The 17,789-nt window shown below is 42.9% G+C and overlaps 1 protein-coding gene across 3 annotated transcripts in view; it reads left to right on the forward strand.

The window, feature by feature from the left end:
• Positions 1-17,789, forward strand: part of GPRC5B (G protein-coupled receptor class C group 5 member B) — a 56,324-nt gene that overhangs the window by 13,829 nt on the left and 24,706 nt on the right. For all 3 annotated transcript variants that reach the window (XM_069983767.1, XM_069983766.1, XM_069983768.1), the window contains exons 2-3: positions 7,351-8,360; positions 11,436-11,548. In XM_069983767.1, coding sequence (XP_069839868.1) covers positions 7,355-8,360; positions 11,436-11,548 — 1,119 coding nt within the window. In that variant the 5' untranslated portion in view covers positions 7,351-7,354. The remainder of the gene's footprint in view (positions 1-7,350; positions 8,361-11,435; positions 11,549-17,789) is intronic.

Raw genomic sequence — 17,789 nt, forward strand, 5'->3', positions numbered from 1 at the left:
AAATACACCAACATGATGAACTTAGATTTCCAGTTTGCAGGTGTGCGTTACATGAAACCGATGTTACAAAGTCATAAGACTTTGTAACAAACATAAGATAATAGGTATGTCTCATCAGAAGCCTCAAAATATACTGAACCAACAGATGAGTGGATTTCAAGTGAAGAAACAAAATACAGAAATTAACCATAGTGTCTAGTGGCCATGTGATCCTTCCAAACCCATCCTTTAAAGGGGTACTTTCATATCAACTAGTTTTAGAAAGGTGTATAGATTTGTAATTTACTTCTATTTAGAGGGGTTATCCAGCAAAATCCTTTTCTTTCAAATCAACTGATTTTAGAAAGTTATATAGATTTTTAATTTACCTCTAGTTTAAAATCTCCAGTCTTCCCATACTTATAAGCTGCTTTATGTCCTGCAGGAAGTGGTGTGTTCTTTCTGACACAGTGCTCTCTGCTGCCACCTCTGTCTCAGGCAGGAACTGTCCAGAACAGCAGCAAATCCCCATAGAAAACCTTTCCTGCTCTAGACAGTTCCTGTCTCGGACAAAGATGTCAGCAGAGAGCACTGTATCAGACTGAAAATAAAACATTTTCTGCAGGACATACAGCAGCTAATAAGTATGGGTAGACTTGAGATTTTAAAATAAAAGTAAATTACAAATCTATATAACATTCTGAAACAAGTTTATTTGAAAGAAAAAGATTTTCACTGGAGTACCTCTTTAAAGATCTCACATCTTGCAGTACTTATCAGCTGTTGTATGTCCTGCAGGAAGTGATGTATTCTTTCCAGTCTGACACAGTGCTCTCTGCTGCCACCTCTGTCAATGATGTAAACTGTCCAGAGCTGTAGCAAATCCTCATAGCAAACCTCCTCTGGCAGTTCCTGACATGGACAGAGGTGGCAGCAGAGAGCACTATGTTAGACTGAAAAGAATACACCACTTCCTGTAGGACATACAGCAGCTGATAAGTACTGGAAAACTGGAGATTTTAAAATGAAGTAAATTACAGATCTGTATAACTTTCTGACAACAGTAGCTTTGAAAAAAACAAACAATTTCAGCAGGGTACCCCTTTAAAGGGATATATGGATTAATATATTGCAGGATGCAGAAGTGTCCACCAGTTTACTCCTGTCGTTCATTAAAAGCGTCTGGGGAAAAATTCTCCTGGAAATTGTCATTTTGTTTGGTAACACATTGTGTGTGTTGGCTGACAGTGATAGAATAACACATATGTTAAACGCTTTCATTGAAAATAAGCAAGATTTTACACTCACAGATGATAAATAATTCAGGAAGAAGAAGGAAGTCGGTTTTAAGATAAGCATTGTCACATTGTGCGGTGTTTTGTCTTAGCTGGGGATCTCCATGGTAACGCTGGGCTAAAATCGTGTAGCCACGAGAAGATTTCGTGTCTAGAATAAGGAAATTTCGGAAAGTTTCACAAATAGTTACACTGTTCAACAATAGGGTCATTACAGGGTCAGATCTCCATGTTATCCAACCACCCTTAGGATAGTGTTGCTTCTCCGCCCTAACATTCATATTGGATTGCGTTATTTCTTGACAATGATGCATATACAGACAGGGATTATGGGAAGTACATGTTGGCAGACGTGCTAAAATCGGGTTCAGAGGCCATTGATACTGCAATATTTTAAAGGGATTATCCAGGATTAGAAATAACATGGCTGCTTTTTTCAAGAAACAGCGCCACTCCTGTCCTCACTTTGTGTTTGGTATTGCAGCTCAGTTTTAGTGACATGAATGGAGCAGAGTTGCAATGCCACATTCAATCGTAGGACAAAAGCTGCTATGTTTTTGTAATCCTAGACAATCCCTTTAAGGAAAGTTGCAAGACACAGGGCCCAGTCTCCCAACTTAGGCGCCATAAGGCTAACTTGTGACTCTCCAAAATTACAGAGAGTCAACAGCTTTTTAGGGCATGATGGGGTTTGTAGTTTTGCACCAGCTGGAAAATCCCAAGTTGGGTAATACTGGTCCTCAAGATGGTCCAGGTGCAGGTTTTGCAGAAGTAATACAGACATTAATATGAGCTTGTATTATGGCCAACAACTCCAGGCCTTATGGTATGCTCTAGAGATGACCGCAACTCATACATGCTTGGGTCCGTCCAAGGGTTCGGCGTTTGATTCATCTCTAGTATGCTTATGGGATATGCTCTTGAATACATTGTCAGACTTGCCCACCTGAGGTCCATCTTCTGGTGGGCCCCCAGCTTTAGAACCTGCAGTAACACTGACTGACATGTCTTTTCTCACTGGTTCTCCATTGGTGGGCCCCTAGGATCATTTCTTCTCATGGGCCCCAGATACCCCAGTCCGACACTGCTTGAATGGCACATACATATGCAGTGTTACCGTCTTTCTCTACAAAAATGTAGCAAGAGGGGAGGCTGTTGGGGCATATGTCTGGGCTGTATACATACCTCCCAAGTGTCCCTCTTTTGGAGGCGCAGTCCCTACTTTTGACCCATGTCCCCCTGTCCCTCTTTGCCCCTTACATGTCCGTCTTTTTGACCTAGGAATTAGATTTGCATTAATAAACTTTCTGCGTTGCTTTAGAAAGTGTCTGGATTCTTACTGTATAATAGACCCAAACTTGCAGATTATTCCATCATGTGGTACACAATGGATCCTAAAAATTGTTATATTCAGATGAATCATGTGACATTATGGACCCTTTCACACATCATTTCACACATGCAGTTCATATAGCCCCATACACACATCTGTAGTTGTTACAGATTTGTTTTGGGGCCATTGTGTGTTCGTGTCACCTATCTGACAGTTGGTCCGTGAAAATGAGGACAGTGGCTATGTTCACAAAACATATATTTTCGTAAAACCATGGCCGTTGTACAATGGCCGCGTTTATTACCAAAATATATGTTACCTTGCTGTCTATGGGATCCCAGCTGGAGCGTATACAAATAGTATACGGTCTGGCCGGGAACCCTAGCGACGCCACAAACAACTGACATGTCGGTTTTCTGCGGCTGCTATTCATTGAATAGCGGCCACAGAAAACCCTGTCAGTGCACACTGTGGAGCGAGTGGCTACGGCTGTACTTTCCATAGTGTGCTGTGGGGAGTTCTGATGCGGGTGCGCATGAATGCGCCTGCATCAGAACTCTGCGGCTGCAAAGATCATCCGGCCGTGACCCGGCCGGTCCAATACGCGGTCTGCACATAGCCTGTTACTGAAACATATTCATAATCCTGTCCATAGTTGCAGGTCCGTAATTACAGACAGGGTTTGTGTGAATGGGACCTAAGGATACAGTCACACATACATACATACATATACAGGATCTTATGCAGATTTGAAGATATTATTGTAACTTAGTGTATCAATCTGCAGCACACCCTGTATGTGGGAATGCATCCTTGAATTAAAAAGTATAGAAATGTCTGTAAAATTTTCTAGAGTAATCCACAAGTGTCCCTCTTTGGCCGTCGAAAAAGTTGGGAGATATGTGTACTGTAGAGTAGAGTGAATTGCATCATTGCCCTGGATTAAGGAGAATCTATCCAAGTGTATTTCTGGCAGATGTGCAGAGTCTGTGTATGAACCAGATGGCTCAGGATGGACAGAACCATGGGGCCTACTACCACCTGTGTGACAATGGGTTAAAATGCCAAGAGACACTAGTAATAATATGTGTGGAGTGCAGAGAAGTTTTGTAAAGGTTGATGATGTTTCCCTTCCATTGTTTTCATTGCTAATTATCGGTCTGAGATTTGAGACTTGTAATCTGTGCGGTTATTACTGACTGTCTGGGTAACAGTCTCAGGAAACCGCATGGTCTGGAATATAATCATCACACATTACAGTGTAAATTATTTATTAGAAGATTGTTAAGGAGAATGAGGTTTATAGTTGGATGTAATACAAGTCTGCAAGTGGCTGCTTTTATTAAGCCATTTATTAAGGAGCCAGGTTATCCCATACTGGCTGATGCATGGTGTCACATAGTAAGCACTTAAAGGGGTTATTCAGCAGAAAGTGGCTGTTTTTATTTTCTTAAACAGCGTCATTCCTGTTGAATGTCACTGTCAGGTATTGTAGTGTAGTATCATCCACGTAACGAAGATAAGATGCAGTAACAAAAACAATACATAGACAGAGTAGCGCTATTTCCAGAAAAAAAAAAAATAATTTTTTTCTTTCTTACCTTAGGCAACAATGTCATTTTATCGCAGGCAACCATCATTTGGATAAAAACTTTTGACATGTCCTATGGACCTGTCACAAGTTTTGATAAGTCGGTGGCTGGATATTCAGAATAAGCAGGGAGAAGTGTGAACTAAGTACAGTCATTCCCTACTCTGTCCTTTCCTCTCCAGACAGATGTCTATGGTCCAGTTTACTATCTCACACACAGCAGAGAGAAGCAGCACCTAGCCATGCACATCTCCTCACTCGTTCTATGAATCATAGGGGACTGAACACTATGGTGCCCCTGAAGAGTGGGAAGGGGGCAGGAGTCAGACCCATCTGATATTGATAGCCTATCCTGAGGATAGGCCATGAATTTTATAAGCCTGGATAACCCCTTCAAAAGCTAAGGTTGTATCTCCTGGTTTTTATGTGGCCACATTAAGTGTGCATGATTTATGTGTAATCCTCACACCTCCTTGTCCCATATTATGGGCCTGATTTAATACAAAGAGACATTTTTTCCATATGGAGGACTCTTCCAGAAACTATATTATAAGATAACGTATCTGCCTGGTATGTTAAGTAGGTATGCAGAAAATTCCAGTAAATAGAGAAAGATTACATTGTGCTGTGTGTTCAGTGTGTGAAAAGATACTTGTAAGGAATGGGAATAACTTTACCCTCTAGAGCAGTGATTTTCAACCTTTTTTGAGCCGCGGCACACTTTTTATACTTAAAAAATCCTGGGGCACACCACCAACCAAAATGGCACAAAATGACACTAAAACAGTACATATTATACATATAGTTAATAATATAGATTCTAAATGTATTTATACTCACTCAGTGTGAAACCTGGGCCTGTTTTCTTCTCCCCCCTGCTTCTCTCCCCCATACTTCTCCCCCCTACTTCTCTCCTGTGCTTCTCTCCACCATACTTCTCCCCCCTTCTTCTCTCCTGTGCTTCTCTCCACCATACTTCTCCCCCCTGCTTCTCTCCTGTGCTTCTCTCCCCTGCTTCTCTCCTGTGCTTCTCTCCCCCATGCTTCTCTCCTGTGCTTCTCTCCCCCATGCTTCTCTCCTGTGCTTCTCTCTCCCCTGCTTCTCTCCACCATACTTCTCCCCCCTTCTTCTCTCCTGTGCTTCTCTCCACCATACTTCTCCCCCCTGCTTCTCTCCTGTGCTTCTCTCCCCCATGCTTCTCTCCTGTGCTTCTCTCCCCCCTGCTTCTCTCCTGTGCTTCTCTCCCCCATGCTTCTCTCCTGTGCTTCTCTCCCCCATGCTTCTCTCCTGTGCTTCTCTCCCCTGTGCTTCTCTCCTGTGCTTTTCTCCACCATACTTCTCTCCCCCTTGCTTCTCTCCCCTGTTTCTCCCCCATCCCCAGGTTTCTCTCAGGTTTTCTCCTGTTTCACAGGGGCACCATAGTTTGGGGAACTTTCCCGTGGCACACCCGACCATGTGTAGCAGCACACTAGTGTGCCACGGCACACTGGTTGAAAATCACTGCTCTAGAGAAAGCTGTAAGTGGTACATGGTGACTCTCTCCATCTAACCTCATTGTAGAGAAGTGTCTGGTGACAGGTGAAGTGGTGTTGTGACAGAATATAGTACTTTATCTGTAGTACATAATGGGAGAACAGGTCATAGATACTGTAGAATACACTTTGGGTATGCCTACACTACGGAATCCCAGTGGATCACCCACCGTGGATTCCGCAGCTCGCAGATGTGCACATCTCTGCTGGTCCCATAGGCGCATTCTTTGGGCAGATGGTGGAATCTGACAAACCATAGAATGAAGCCTATAGGACCAGCGGAGATGCGAGCGGGGGCGAGCTGTGGAATTCACGGCGGGTGATCTGCCAGGATTCCATAGTTTGGACAATTGTCCTATATGTCAGACCACACCTTCCTTACCTACCACTCGTTTAGGCTCCTATTAGACAAAGCAATTTTTCATTTTATCCAATTAACAATAGCAAAGGAGCGCTTTTGCGAACAACCTGAAATCATTCACATGAATACACAGAACTATAGTGTGAAGGTGGGTGGGTGGCTTATAGGGTAGGTGAGTTCTGGGGTATAACAATACATAATAATAATAAAAAAAAAAACAAAAAAAAAAAAACTATAGACCTTGTAAAGGGGTTTCCTGCAGTCAGCTATGCATGGGATAGGAGATAAATATTAGATTGTTGTCCATCTGACTCCCACCACCACCATTGGGACCTACACATTTTAGTAGGTATTTGTAGGGATCACAGTTTTTGTCTTTTTGCCTGTAGGACCCTCCAGTTATCTGTTGATGGGCGATGCCTGTTATCTCTAAGGAAATCCGTCACAGCTACAGTATCTTAACGCACTTGCTGCATGATCCATAAGATGCACAGTTAACTCTGTATTACTTCATTATCAAGCCTTTGAAGAAAATCTTTTAAGATGTGAACTGTATGGTTTTTCTATTTGTTGTAACATCAGCTACAGCCCATTATAAAAAACAAAACCCACAGTTCTCAGTATTCTGCCCTAGACACACTGATGAAAGCTGATATCTTGTCAGCGGCATCGGATAATACCCGTGCTTTGTTTGCACTATTGTGCTACACAATTCATTTAGGTTGATGTTTTGTTCTGTGTAATTTACTTTAATACATTTGTTTTCATTGCTGTCGTATAGATAGCCATCAGATCAGATATTAACAGTACATGTAAAAGGACTAGAGATGAGCGAACCTGGAGCATGCGCGAGTCCATCCGAACCCGAACTTTCGGCATTTGATTAGCGGTGGCTGCTGAAGTTGGATAAAGCCCTAAGGCTATGTGGAAAACATGGATATAGTCATTGGCTGTATCCATGTTTTCCAGACAATCTTAGAGCTTTATCCAAGTTCAGCAGCCCCAGCTAATCAAATGCCGATCGTTCGGGTTCGGATCGACTCAAACCCAAACCCGGTTCGCTCATCTCTAAAAAGGACTGATAAACCTAAACTGCGGCTTATAAAAAGTGACATCAGAACTGGCAATATGTGTTTGTTTAAGGGCGGAGGTGCTACCTTCAATTTCTCCATGGGGCACAATGGCCGCTTACACAAAATCATATACTGTAACGTAATACATAGCATATCCTATCCAATAACTATTCATTTGTATTGTAGAAACATGAAAACCCACCCAGCCGTTGTTCTGCTCCTCTTTTTCGTGGTTGGCTATGGTTCCTCTGAAAACTCCACAACGTCAAGAGGCTGTGGGCTGGACATTTTTCCACGTTATGTATACCTTTGTGATCTGGATGCCATTTGGGGGATCGTTGTGGAAGCCGTGGCCGGAGCGGGTGTCCTTACAACCTTACTTCTTATGTTGATCTTATTGGTAAGACTTCCGTTCATCACAGAGAAAGAGAAGAAAAGCCCATTGGGAATACATTTTCTTTTTCTCCTTGGAACCCTTGGATTGTTTGGCTTAGCTTTTGCGTTCATCATACAAGAAGATGAAGCTATCTGCTCTACCAGAAGGTTCCTGTGGGGCGTCCTGTTTTCCCTTTGTTTCTCATGTCTGCTGGCTCAAGCCTGGAGGATCAGGAAGCTCGTCCGGCATGGCAAGAGCCCATCGGGCTGGCATCTTTTTGGAATGGTTATATGTCTGATGCTGGTTCAAGTCATTATTGCTACTGAATGGATTATCCTGACGGTGGTTAGAGACAAGAAGTTGGCCTGCAGCTATGAGCCAATGGATTTTGTCATGGTTTTAATTTACGTCATGGTCCTCTTGGTGGTTACCTTGGGACTCTCACTTTTTACACTGTGTGGAAAATTTCAGAAATGGAAAAAAAATGGAATATGCCTTATTATTACAACTTTTCTCTCTGTCTTAATATGGGTAGCTTGGATGACTATGTATCTTTATGGTAACAATGAACTAAAGAAAAAGGACCAGTGGAATGACCCCACTTTGGCCATTGCCCTGATATCGAGCGGATGGGTGTTTCTTATCTTCCATGCCATCATAGAGGTCCATTGTACCATTCTACCGCCACCACAGGAAAACACAACAAATTACTTTGACACATCCCAGCCTCGCATGAGAGAAACACCTTTTGAGGAAGATATTCAGCTGCCCCGGAGCTACATGGAAAATAAAGCTTTTTCTATGGATGAACATAATGCAGGTAAGAGGGACAGTTCACTTATATATGATATTATGAAGACTGTTCAGTGGAAACGTATTGCATTACTTCTGTTACACGGACAGACCCATTCCTGGTGCAAACACCAACCAAGTAGAAAGGTGATCACTGTTGAAATTTAGTGGATGGTCATCATTTAATGGCAAGTATTTACCATTATTTTAAGACAACGTCCGGTGGTGTTCCTGGTAGGTAGGCCTCTACCTCTTAGTAACCTCTTCAGTAGTAAGCCCACTAGTATGTTGTATACCCCATGTAGGCACTCCAGTGTAGGTAATCACCCCCTTGTAGTTATACACACACACACGCACCCCCCATGTAGTCATCTCCCATGGTAGAAAGCCCCATTCCATAGGCATCTCCTCTTGTAGTTTCCTACCTCCAAATATATATATATCCTTCCTCTGCCTGCTTTGAGCGCACAAGTGAGGTCACTCGTGCGCCAGAGCACTGGGGGAGCAATGCGCTCTTGTGACCAGAGGCTCCAGAGACAAGAGTGATTGGCAGGGTCGGAAGCCATTGACTCCTGACCCTGTCAATCAAAGCGCAAAAGTGCTCATCAGGATGTCTTTTCCCATGGCTATGGCACATGCTTAATAGAAGAAACAAGTATCAGAGACCAGAGATCTGGGCCCGGGGCAGTATGAGAATCCAGGGGATGGGGGGGGGGGACCAAGAATACCACCACAGAGGTGGCACAAATACATTGCTGATGTGTATAAGGCTTCATAAATAAGCATTGCTTTACAATTCTGGATGCTGTCAGACTTCTTGCCTATTATATTCCTTGGCCTCTTATCGGGCTTTCTGGCGTTCATACATCCTCTGTACCGCGGCATACTGGAGTGATGCTGTTGGACATTACTGCTTTGGCATGCCGCTAGGTCATGTCAATTTGTTGTTCGTTTTCCGCAGGACACTGTAAGTAACACGTGGTCAGTGAGAGGGCTGTTTCAGATTTTGCTCTGGGGGCCATAAACTACAAGCTACACCTCTATTATTGTAAATGAGCATATTCTCTAAGGAAGACTGATACAGGTGTACAATGGATTCTACCAGAAGGTGCATTATAGCAGCATATTAAGTGTTACTAGTCCAGGACTTTGCGGCTGAGGCTTTTATCTTCTTTGCCTTCAGACTTTTACCCTCAAGAACATTCAGAACTGTCCATTTAATTTGTAGCTCATAATAGAAATCATTTGATGTGCATTAAAACTGACAGACAAAATCATTACTGCAATTCCACCAGTACAGTGTGTCTCCAGGAGTCTGCAAACTACGATCCAATATTCTGAAGGGTATTTCTAAAAGCACTCCCACTCCACTCCCTGTATATAGATTTTTTTGTACCTTTTTTAAAGGATTACTAAAAAAAAACTTCTGTTAGATGTAAGTACTAAGATTGCTTTTAAGCCTGCTTTTCTGTAATACTTGGTATTATTACTTATAATCACCTATTAGCTTCTTAAAGGACAAGTGCCATGAAAACCTTTTTCCCAGTAATTGAAGCACATTGCAAAGTTATATAACTCTGTAATATGCTTCAATCACCTATCTGCCTTCCTTCCCTGTCTTTTCCCCCCCCTCCACCCCCCACCAGGAAGTGTCCTAACTCACACAGACCTAATGACTGTAGTCACCATCACCAAGCTCTTCTCTCAGCTCCTTCTCCTGTTATACTAGCCTCCCCCCTCCCCTGCCTTGTCAGGTGACTCAGCTTGCTCAGCTCCCATTGGCTGAACAACTGAAAGCCATCACTTGTCACATGTCACTTGCTTATCTTCCCTCCGACTGACTCCGGCACATAGGCAGCTCCCCCCTGCCCTCATACCCTCTCTCCTGCTGCCGTGGACTCAGTGAGTGATTGAGTCATGTCACTAGAGAAGATAAGCAAGTGACAATCGGAGCTGAGTCACCTGACAAGGAGGGGGGGGGGCTGGTGTAACAGGACCTAGAGCAGCCCTCCTGCTGATGACTCATCCTCACAAGGAGGAGCTGCCTGGTGACGACAGTAATTAGGTCTGTGTGAGTTAGGACACTTCCTGGTGGGGGGTGGAGGGGGGAAAAGACAGGGAAGGGAGGCAGATAGGTGATTGAAGCATATTACAGAGTTATATAACTTTGTAATTTGCTTCAATTACTGGGAAAAAGTATTTCATGGCACTTGTCCTTTAATTCTGCATCAAGCCACTAGAGTGGACAGAAAGGGTAGTGTCGGCCTGTCTGCTGTTCCCATCTCTTGTAGGAGAGAAAAATTGGTTGAATGTCTGCTCTTATGGTGCATTTACACAGACAGATTTATCTGACAGATTTTTAAAGTCGATGCCAGGAATGGATTTGAAAGGAGGAGAAATTTTAAGGGCCTATTACAACAAACGATTATCGGCCAATAATAGTTCAGTGTAATAGATCCTGTTAAAAAGCAACTATGAGCCGACATGCATGATGTCGGCTGATCCTTGTCTTTCAACATTAAAAAAAAAGAACAATAGCAACAGTGTGTTGGCCAATGCTTCTCTTATGGGCTCCCCTCCCTTAGCTCAACTGTTCTGACTGTAAAATTCTAACTGTAAAATTTTGAAAAAGAAACAAAAAACACTGGTGACAAGCCACACCCACGATAGGCCACACCCCATTGAGACCACACCCACAATAAGCCACACCTCTTGTTTTCCCAGTGTCCCTGGAAAAAGTTTTCAAATGTTGGTAACTATGTAGCATACCATTTGTAATAACTTTGTGGCCCCTTCATATTCAGAATTGTTGGAGCCCCACCAATGAGAAAAGCATGGCATATCCTAGCTACCCCCACTCTCTATGATGGAAAACTCTTTGTAGTTTATTATGAATGCTATTTCAGTTATATGATACCGGGTTCACTTTAAGGCGTTACTTAAAGGAATTTCTTTGCTTGTCAATGATAGGAAAGTCTTGTGGTTAATCCATAAAGGCTATGGGTGTAATTGATTGAGCAAAGGGTGAATGCTTCTCCTTCAGCTGCTAAGTAACTGTATACTTCCATAAAGCTAATCTATGTGTTTGCTCTGTTTCATGAAGCCATGAGGTCTGGGGGATTTCGCAATGGAAGTTTAGGAAGCAGGCCCAGTGCGCCCTTCAGAAGCAACGTGTATCAGCCTACTGAGATGGCGGTGGTCCTGAACGGTGGAACAGTAAGTATTGAGACAACACATTGCTTCAATAAAGTCACAGTAAAGTAGAAAGACGGAAATCCTTGTGCAGTATAGCAACTAGTTCTACCAGAAACACTTCAATAGCTGCCAGGACTGATAAAGCAAATATTCCCACATGACCATCATATTACAGTTGTGTACACAAAAGATCTACTGAATAAGATGAGCAGTTCTGTATATACATTACATTACTTATCTTGTGGTAATCCCAAGTCAGTCTGTATTATACAAGTGTAGCTGGCCCTGGACCCCAATGTACAACCTGTAACAAAGCCCCCACCTACCACACGATATATATAATACTTTATCATTTGTATATAACCCTATAAGACCCTTCATGCACCAGGGCTTCAGTAAGACTGTTTACTCTGCACCCCTTATAGCCCGGCTCTATAGTCTATACTCCTCCACTGCTGCATTCATAATTCTGCAGGCCTCAAAAGTGACATGTTTACCTGAGGCAAGTAACTTCTTGTAGATAAATCTACCTTTGGAGGATGCCCCAAAAATGAGCACATGTATAGGTTTAGCTGGGATATTAAGGGGGTGTCTGTCAGCAGAATTCTGAATGCAGCTCTGGGTTATTAATAAAGACCTATGCAAGATAAGTAAAGCAAAGTATTTTCAGTGTAAAATGGGGAAGTATTTAGAATTAGAGCTTATGCATACCACTGTATTACTGAGCACAATATGGAATGGTGCTGTGTATTGCGGTCAATATGCAAAATCATGTTAGGAAATCCAAGTTCAGTTTTTCCACTTTTCTCAGTGTTTCGGATAATTAAAATATATATATATATATATATATATATATATATATATATATATATATATAGTATATATATATATTCTTCAATTGTTCTTTTCCTATACATGGAAATTGCAGAAATCCAGGTACTTCTGAAATGCTCCAATTTACTTGAATGGAAAAGATTCTCAGTCGCAGAAGTTATGGCAACAGATCTGCAACATCTGAATCCCTAGCCAAAACGTACTCATTACTTGTATCACTGGTAATATAGTATAGTAGTACAATGCAATCAGACTCTTTATAGTGAGCACTTATATCACTGCTGATCTATTTTACATGAAATAACGCTTCTGCCGTTTACATGATTTTACTCATCACCAAAACAGATCAATCATTTCTCAGTGAGCGGCAGGGGTTACATCCTCTGGGTGAAGACGCATTAGACAGCTTGTTGCAGGGATGATTTGTACCGGGCTTAGTAGTCATTAGCCTCTCTCCCTCTCAGGAAACAATGGTTGGATATCCCTATAAGCTTTTAATGAGATCTTCCTGTCTGTGGTCATCGCACATCACGCAGTGTTAATCATATACCATTCATTGCACATAACTAACACACTGATCAGGTATATGATTCATTCCCAATACCCATCTCTCACCCATGAGCACATGGAATCATCATCAATCTTACCCTGTAAATGGTTTTATGTACTATGGTATAATTGGGTAAATGCGTTGAAATCCACACAATTTCACGGAATCTAAGGAAAACTTTTCTAAAAACTTTTCTAAAAACTCAAATTTTTATCATCCATGTCCAGGTGCCACTTTACTATGTCAGGCACTCATTATTTTTTACCCCCTTAACCCCATTTTCCCTTCTACCATAGTAGCCCTATGGTAACTAAGGCCTTGACTATCAGTTGGGTGGTCACCATTGCTCAGATTGGGGAGAGTGCTTAGGTTGACCCTCTGTTGGCAGCTGAGCAGTGGTGACCACCCTCTTGTCAGTCCATAGATTGCAATGATGTCCATAGACCAGTGATCAGTTGTCAGTGAAGCATAAACCTGAGTGTGAGCATGCTTCCCATTGAGAACTAAGCACTAGAGACCACCCAGTTGACAGTCTATGCCGTCAGTAACATATTGGACACCAACTACTGCTGTATAGAATGTGGAGACTAGAAAGACAATTGGTGAAGCAGCGTCCAGACATGGATGATCAGAGCTGAAGGCTTTTAAGGATACCTTGGCTCTTTTTGTATGGAGTTGTCCAGGACTCGATTTAGGTTGCTTTCACATGTACCGTATCACTTCCTTTTTTATCACTGCATTTTTGGTGCAATTTTTACATGCGTGTTTTGATTTTCACATGATTTTCATGTGAAAATCAAAACGCGCATGTAAAAATCGCCCCAAAAACGCAGCGTTAAAAACGCAGCGATACGGTACGTGTGAAGCTACCCAAAAGGGTCTTTTTTCTCCAAAAACCACAACCATTTGTCCATGGGCTTGGGCTGGTATCGCAGCTCCTCCCATTGTATAACCCATGTAACTACAACTTAAAATGGTTTCATTTGTACCCTATTGGATTTGATATGACATATCTCTTATAAACCGTCTGATAAGTGCAGCTCCCAATAGCAGTATACAATATACCTGGCAAGGAGAAGGCCTATACTGCCCTCCATTAGGGAGTAGTGCATTGCATTCCCACAGCAAAAAAAACAAAAAAACTACCACAGAGGCGGCCATTTTGTATTATGTTACCTTTACTTTACCATTGTTCAGCACTAATGGCACCACATAATTGGTATCACCACACCCCATGTTGTCCAGTGTTCTGGACATGGAGAGGTAAACAGTTAGCCAGTATCTGTCACTGTAACGGTATCAAGTTGGACACCGCTTGTTGGATGGAGTCCTTCACCTTGACCAGAGTAGCATTCATTAGAGTGTTGTCTATGGCATTCAGTTGGAGGGAAGTGAAGGAAAAGTGGAGAAGCAGAGGAAAGGGAGGGTTGATATCCATCCGTTATGCCGTGGAGTTATTACTCCTTTCGTCCTGCTGTATCCTGGGTAGTAATATACTTTATAAATGACCAGCAGAGCATAACAACATCTGCTGGGCAGTATAATATGGAGGAAGAAGGCCAGGAGAACATTCATGGGACTGTAAGATCTGTAGGAGAACCGAAAACCAGTATGGAGCATGGAGCAGCAGTGCACATGCAAGACTGGGTTCCTTATGTCTTGAAATTGGGTGGTTGGACCCCTGTGATCAGTTAGTTATCCCCTATCCTGTGCGAAGGGAATATCTATGTCAGCTGGAACACCCCGATGTTCCTTAGCTTATGGTTTTCCAACCTGCTGCCATCCAGCCGTAACAAAACTACAGTTCCCATCATGCCTGGACAACCAAAAGCTTGAGCAACAGCCATAGGGCCGGAGGCTGACCACCCATGCACTAGACTGGAGTGAAATGCTTGCCTAGCTGTGTCCCACTACAAGCTATTGTAAGCCTGAAAATATACTCATTGACAAAAAATAATATGCACCCAGATAGAAATGTCAGATTGCTAAAAAACTCAGCATGTAGTTATGTATTAAGTAGACATGTAAATGATTACTGGTGTGATCTGGTTAGACGCTAAATAATGTGAAAAAAAAAGTGATTTCTTCAATGCTCTAAATGGGTACTCTGGTGCCAGAAAGTTATACAGATTTTAAAATTACTTCTATTTAAAAATCTCAAGTCAATCTTCAAGTACTTATCAGCTGCTGTATGTCCTGCAGGAAGTGGTGTACTCTTTTCAGTCTAACACAGTGCTCTCTGCTTCCACCTCTGTCCATGTCCAGGAACTGACTAATGCAACAGAGGTTTTCTATGTGGATTTGCTACTGCTCTGGACAGTTCCTCTCACAAATACAGAGCAGAGAGCATTGTGTCAGACTGGAAGGAATACACCACTTCCTGCAGGACATACAGCAGCTGTTAAGTACTGGAGGGGACTTGAGAATTTTAAATAGAAGTAATTTAGAAATCTGTATAACTTTCTGACACCAGTTAATTTAAAAAATATTTTTTTCCTCTGGAGTACCCCTTTAAAAGTGCTCTCAGAGGCTACTGTTGGGTAGTATAGCTCAAAGGGACTGCTAGAGATGCCACTATGACACACTTGTCAACATTTTGGCCAGTTTACAGGCTTTGAGAGGACGTGCATCGCCTACTATCCAGGCCATTCTGACCAAGCATATAAGAAGAGTTGTGAGCAGCTAGCAATGTGAGGGCACACACGCAGCAAACAGGCTCTGGATGGCATGGACAGACCAACGGTAGAGAGGATCATTTTCAACCCACCATTGCCTTAATTTTCAGTGGTGTCGTAAATGAAAAACTTGGAATCCTATGGTATGGACTGGAACCTTTATTAACAACAAATCCGGATTCTCTTTGGGATTGGACAGTGGTCAGGGTTGAGTATGGAGGCTTCATGTTCAGCGCTTATCCTACCTGTGCTGTGGAGTGATACGCTGCTGTGATGACCTGGGAACCATCAGATACAACAGTCGGTGACCGCTAGTAGTGATACATTATGTGAAGGACATCCCACAGCCACATGTGTTGCCTCTTATGGCTTCCAAAAGGCAAGTTCTAAGTTTTGCAGGAGAAAAATGGTCACCTACACCCAGCTAAGGTTTCCCAGGAATTTATCCGCAAGATTGCAATACTTGTTTGGAAGTTGAAAATTTATGCAACCAGTAGGGACATCAGCTTTGGCAACCTATGAGTGTGTCGGATCTACAGGCCCAGCTACAACATCTGCTGAAGGATGCCATACACAACCTGTATCCTCCATCCCCAGCTGTATCTAATCATGTATCCAGGCTGGAGGCGCCCAACAGCATACTAGAGCCTCCTTTCTATTGTACAATTCTCCCCAATAAACTTCTTCTTTCACACAAATATTGTAATCCCTCACATGTATCATCATTACAGTCACTCATATAAAGTTTTATGTCATTTTAACTCTTTCTTGGTGCCTTATTTTTTTGTCAATGAGTGTAGAAGGATTGACACCATACTTTTACTTTACAGTATGAAGAAAGACTAAAGGGGAACTATCAGCGGGTTAGATGAATGATAGTCCCCTATTGCGCAGGCACAGAGGAGTAAGGTATGTCTCTTACCTTAATCCTCTGCGCAGTTTTCGTGTTGTTAGCAGTGTAATCCTCAGTTTGGGCCATTGTTAGGAGCCCCCCTACTGCCCTGGCGGGCCTGCTCACATGATGGGGGCGGGGCAGTGCTCTTAACTGTTCTCTGGACCAAGGATTACACTGCTAACAGAACAGGAACAGCGCAGAGGAGGAAGGTAAGACACATACCTTCCTCCTCAGAGCCCCATGCGCAATAGGAGGCCATCAGCAGGTTAGAGCCTCTTCCCACAGCACCCAATGGAGCAAGCGGCCGGAGCCGCTCGCTTTACTGTGTGAACTGACAGGGTTTCCTACGGCCGCAATTCACTGAATTGCGGCCGCAGAAAACTGACATGTCAGTTCTTTGCGGGTCCGCATGGGATCCCGGCCGGAGAGTATACGATGTGTATACGCTCTGGCCGGGATCCCATAGAAAGTAAGGGATTGTTCCACCCGGCACAAAGTACGGCCGTTGTTGCTGATGGCAACAACGGCCGTACTTTTACGTAGTGTGAACATAGCCTTAGGCCTGCAAGTCACTGACTAAAAATATCTTGCAAACTTTTTTGCATTTGCATGTTCTTTACATGGCCTTTTATACAGCACTTCTGGTGGTTCTCCTGTATACAGTGTTCAGTGATCTGATGTCTCAGCTTAGTATGCCCTTTGTTATAACATAGGAAGCTGTGGAGTTCTGTTTATTTAGCGTTATTTTATTGAAGTAGATGTAAATAATGAATTCCCAGCTGCATTATGTAGAAAGTGAATGTCAGCTCGGCGTGATGCGCTATTTATTATGGATGCAATCGATTTATCTGTTGCTCCGAGTCAAGGTCACATTACTGACCGGGTGTACAGCGGAATCACTATTGCTGCCTTATGCATTCATTGCACCAAACACCTGGCTGCCCTGCTAAAGGGATTTATAGCTATAAATGATGTATCCGAGAGGAGCCAGTGATGCACAGTGCTAGGGAGAATGAGGGGTCCAGATTCTGCAGCATTAGCCAGCTGTACCACCATGTTATTCCACTAACCACAGACACAAACATGTAGCCATGAAGAGGCAAAAGTTATAATGTTGGCCTGGATTGGTTAGAGTAGCAGTTATACGACCATCTTACAAATGACCCGCTTGGCAAATGCTGAAAACCCGGTGTTTGTTTGCAGTGCAGTTTGGTTGCAGTCTTGGCGACATGAGGTCCCCCCCATTTACATGATCAGTGTTAGAACACCCACCCCCCACCCATCAAAACTTTTAACGTCTCGACAACA

This window comes from Dendropsophus ebraccatus, chromosome 9, assembly GCF_027789765.1.
Source record: "Dendropsophus ebraccatus isolate aDenEbr1 chromosome 9, aDenEbr1.pat, whole genome shotgun sequence".
In the NCBI taxonomy this organism is placed as follows: Eukaryota; Metazoa; Chordata; class Amphibia; order Anura; family Hylidae; genus Dendropsophus; species Dendropsophus ebraccatus.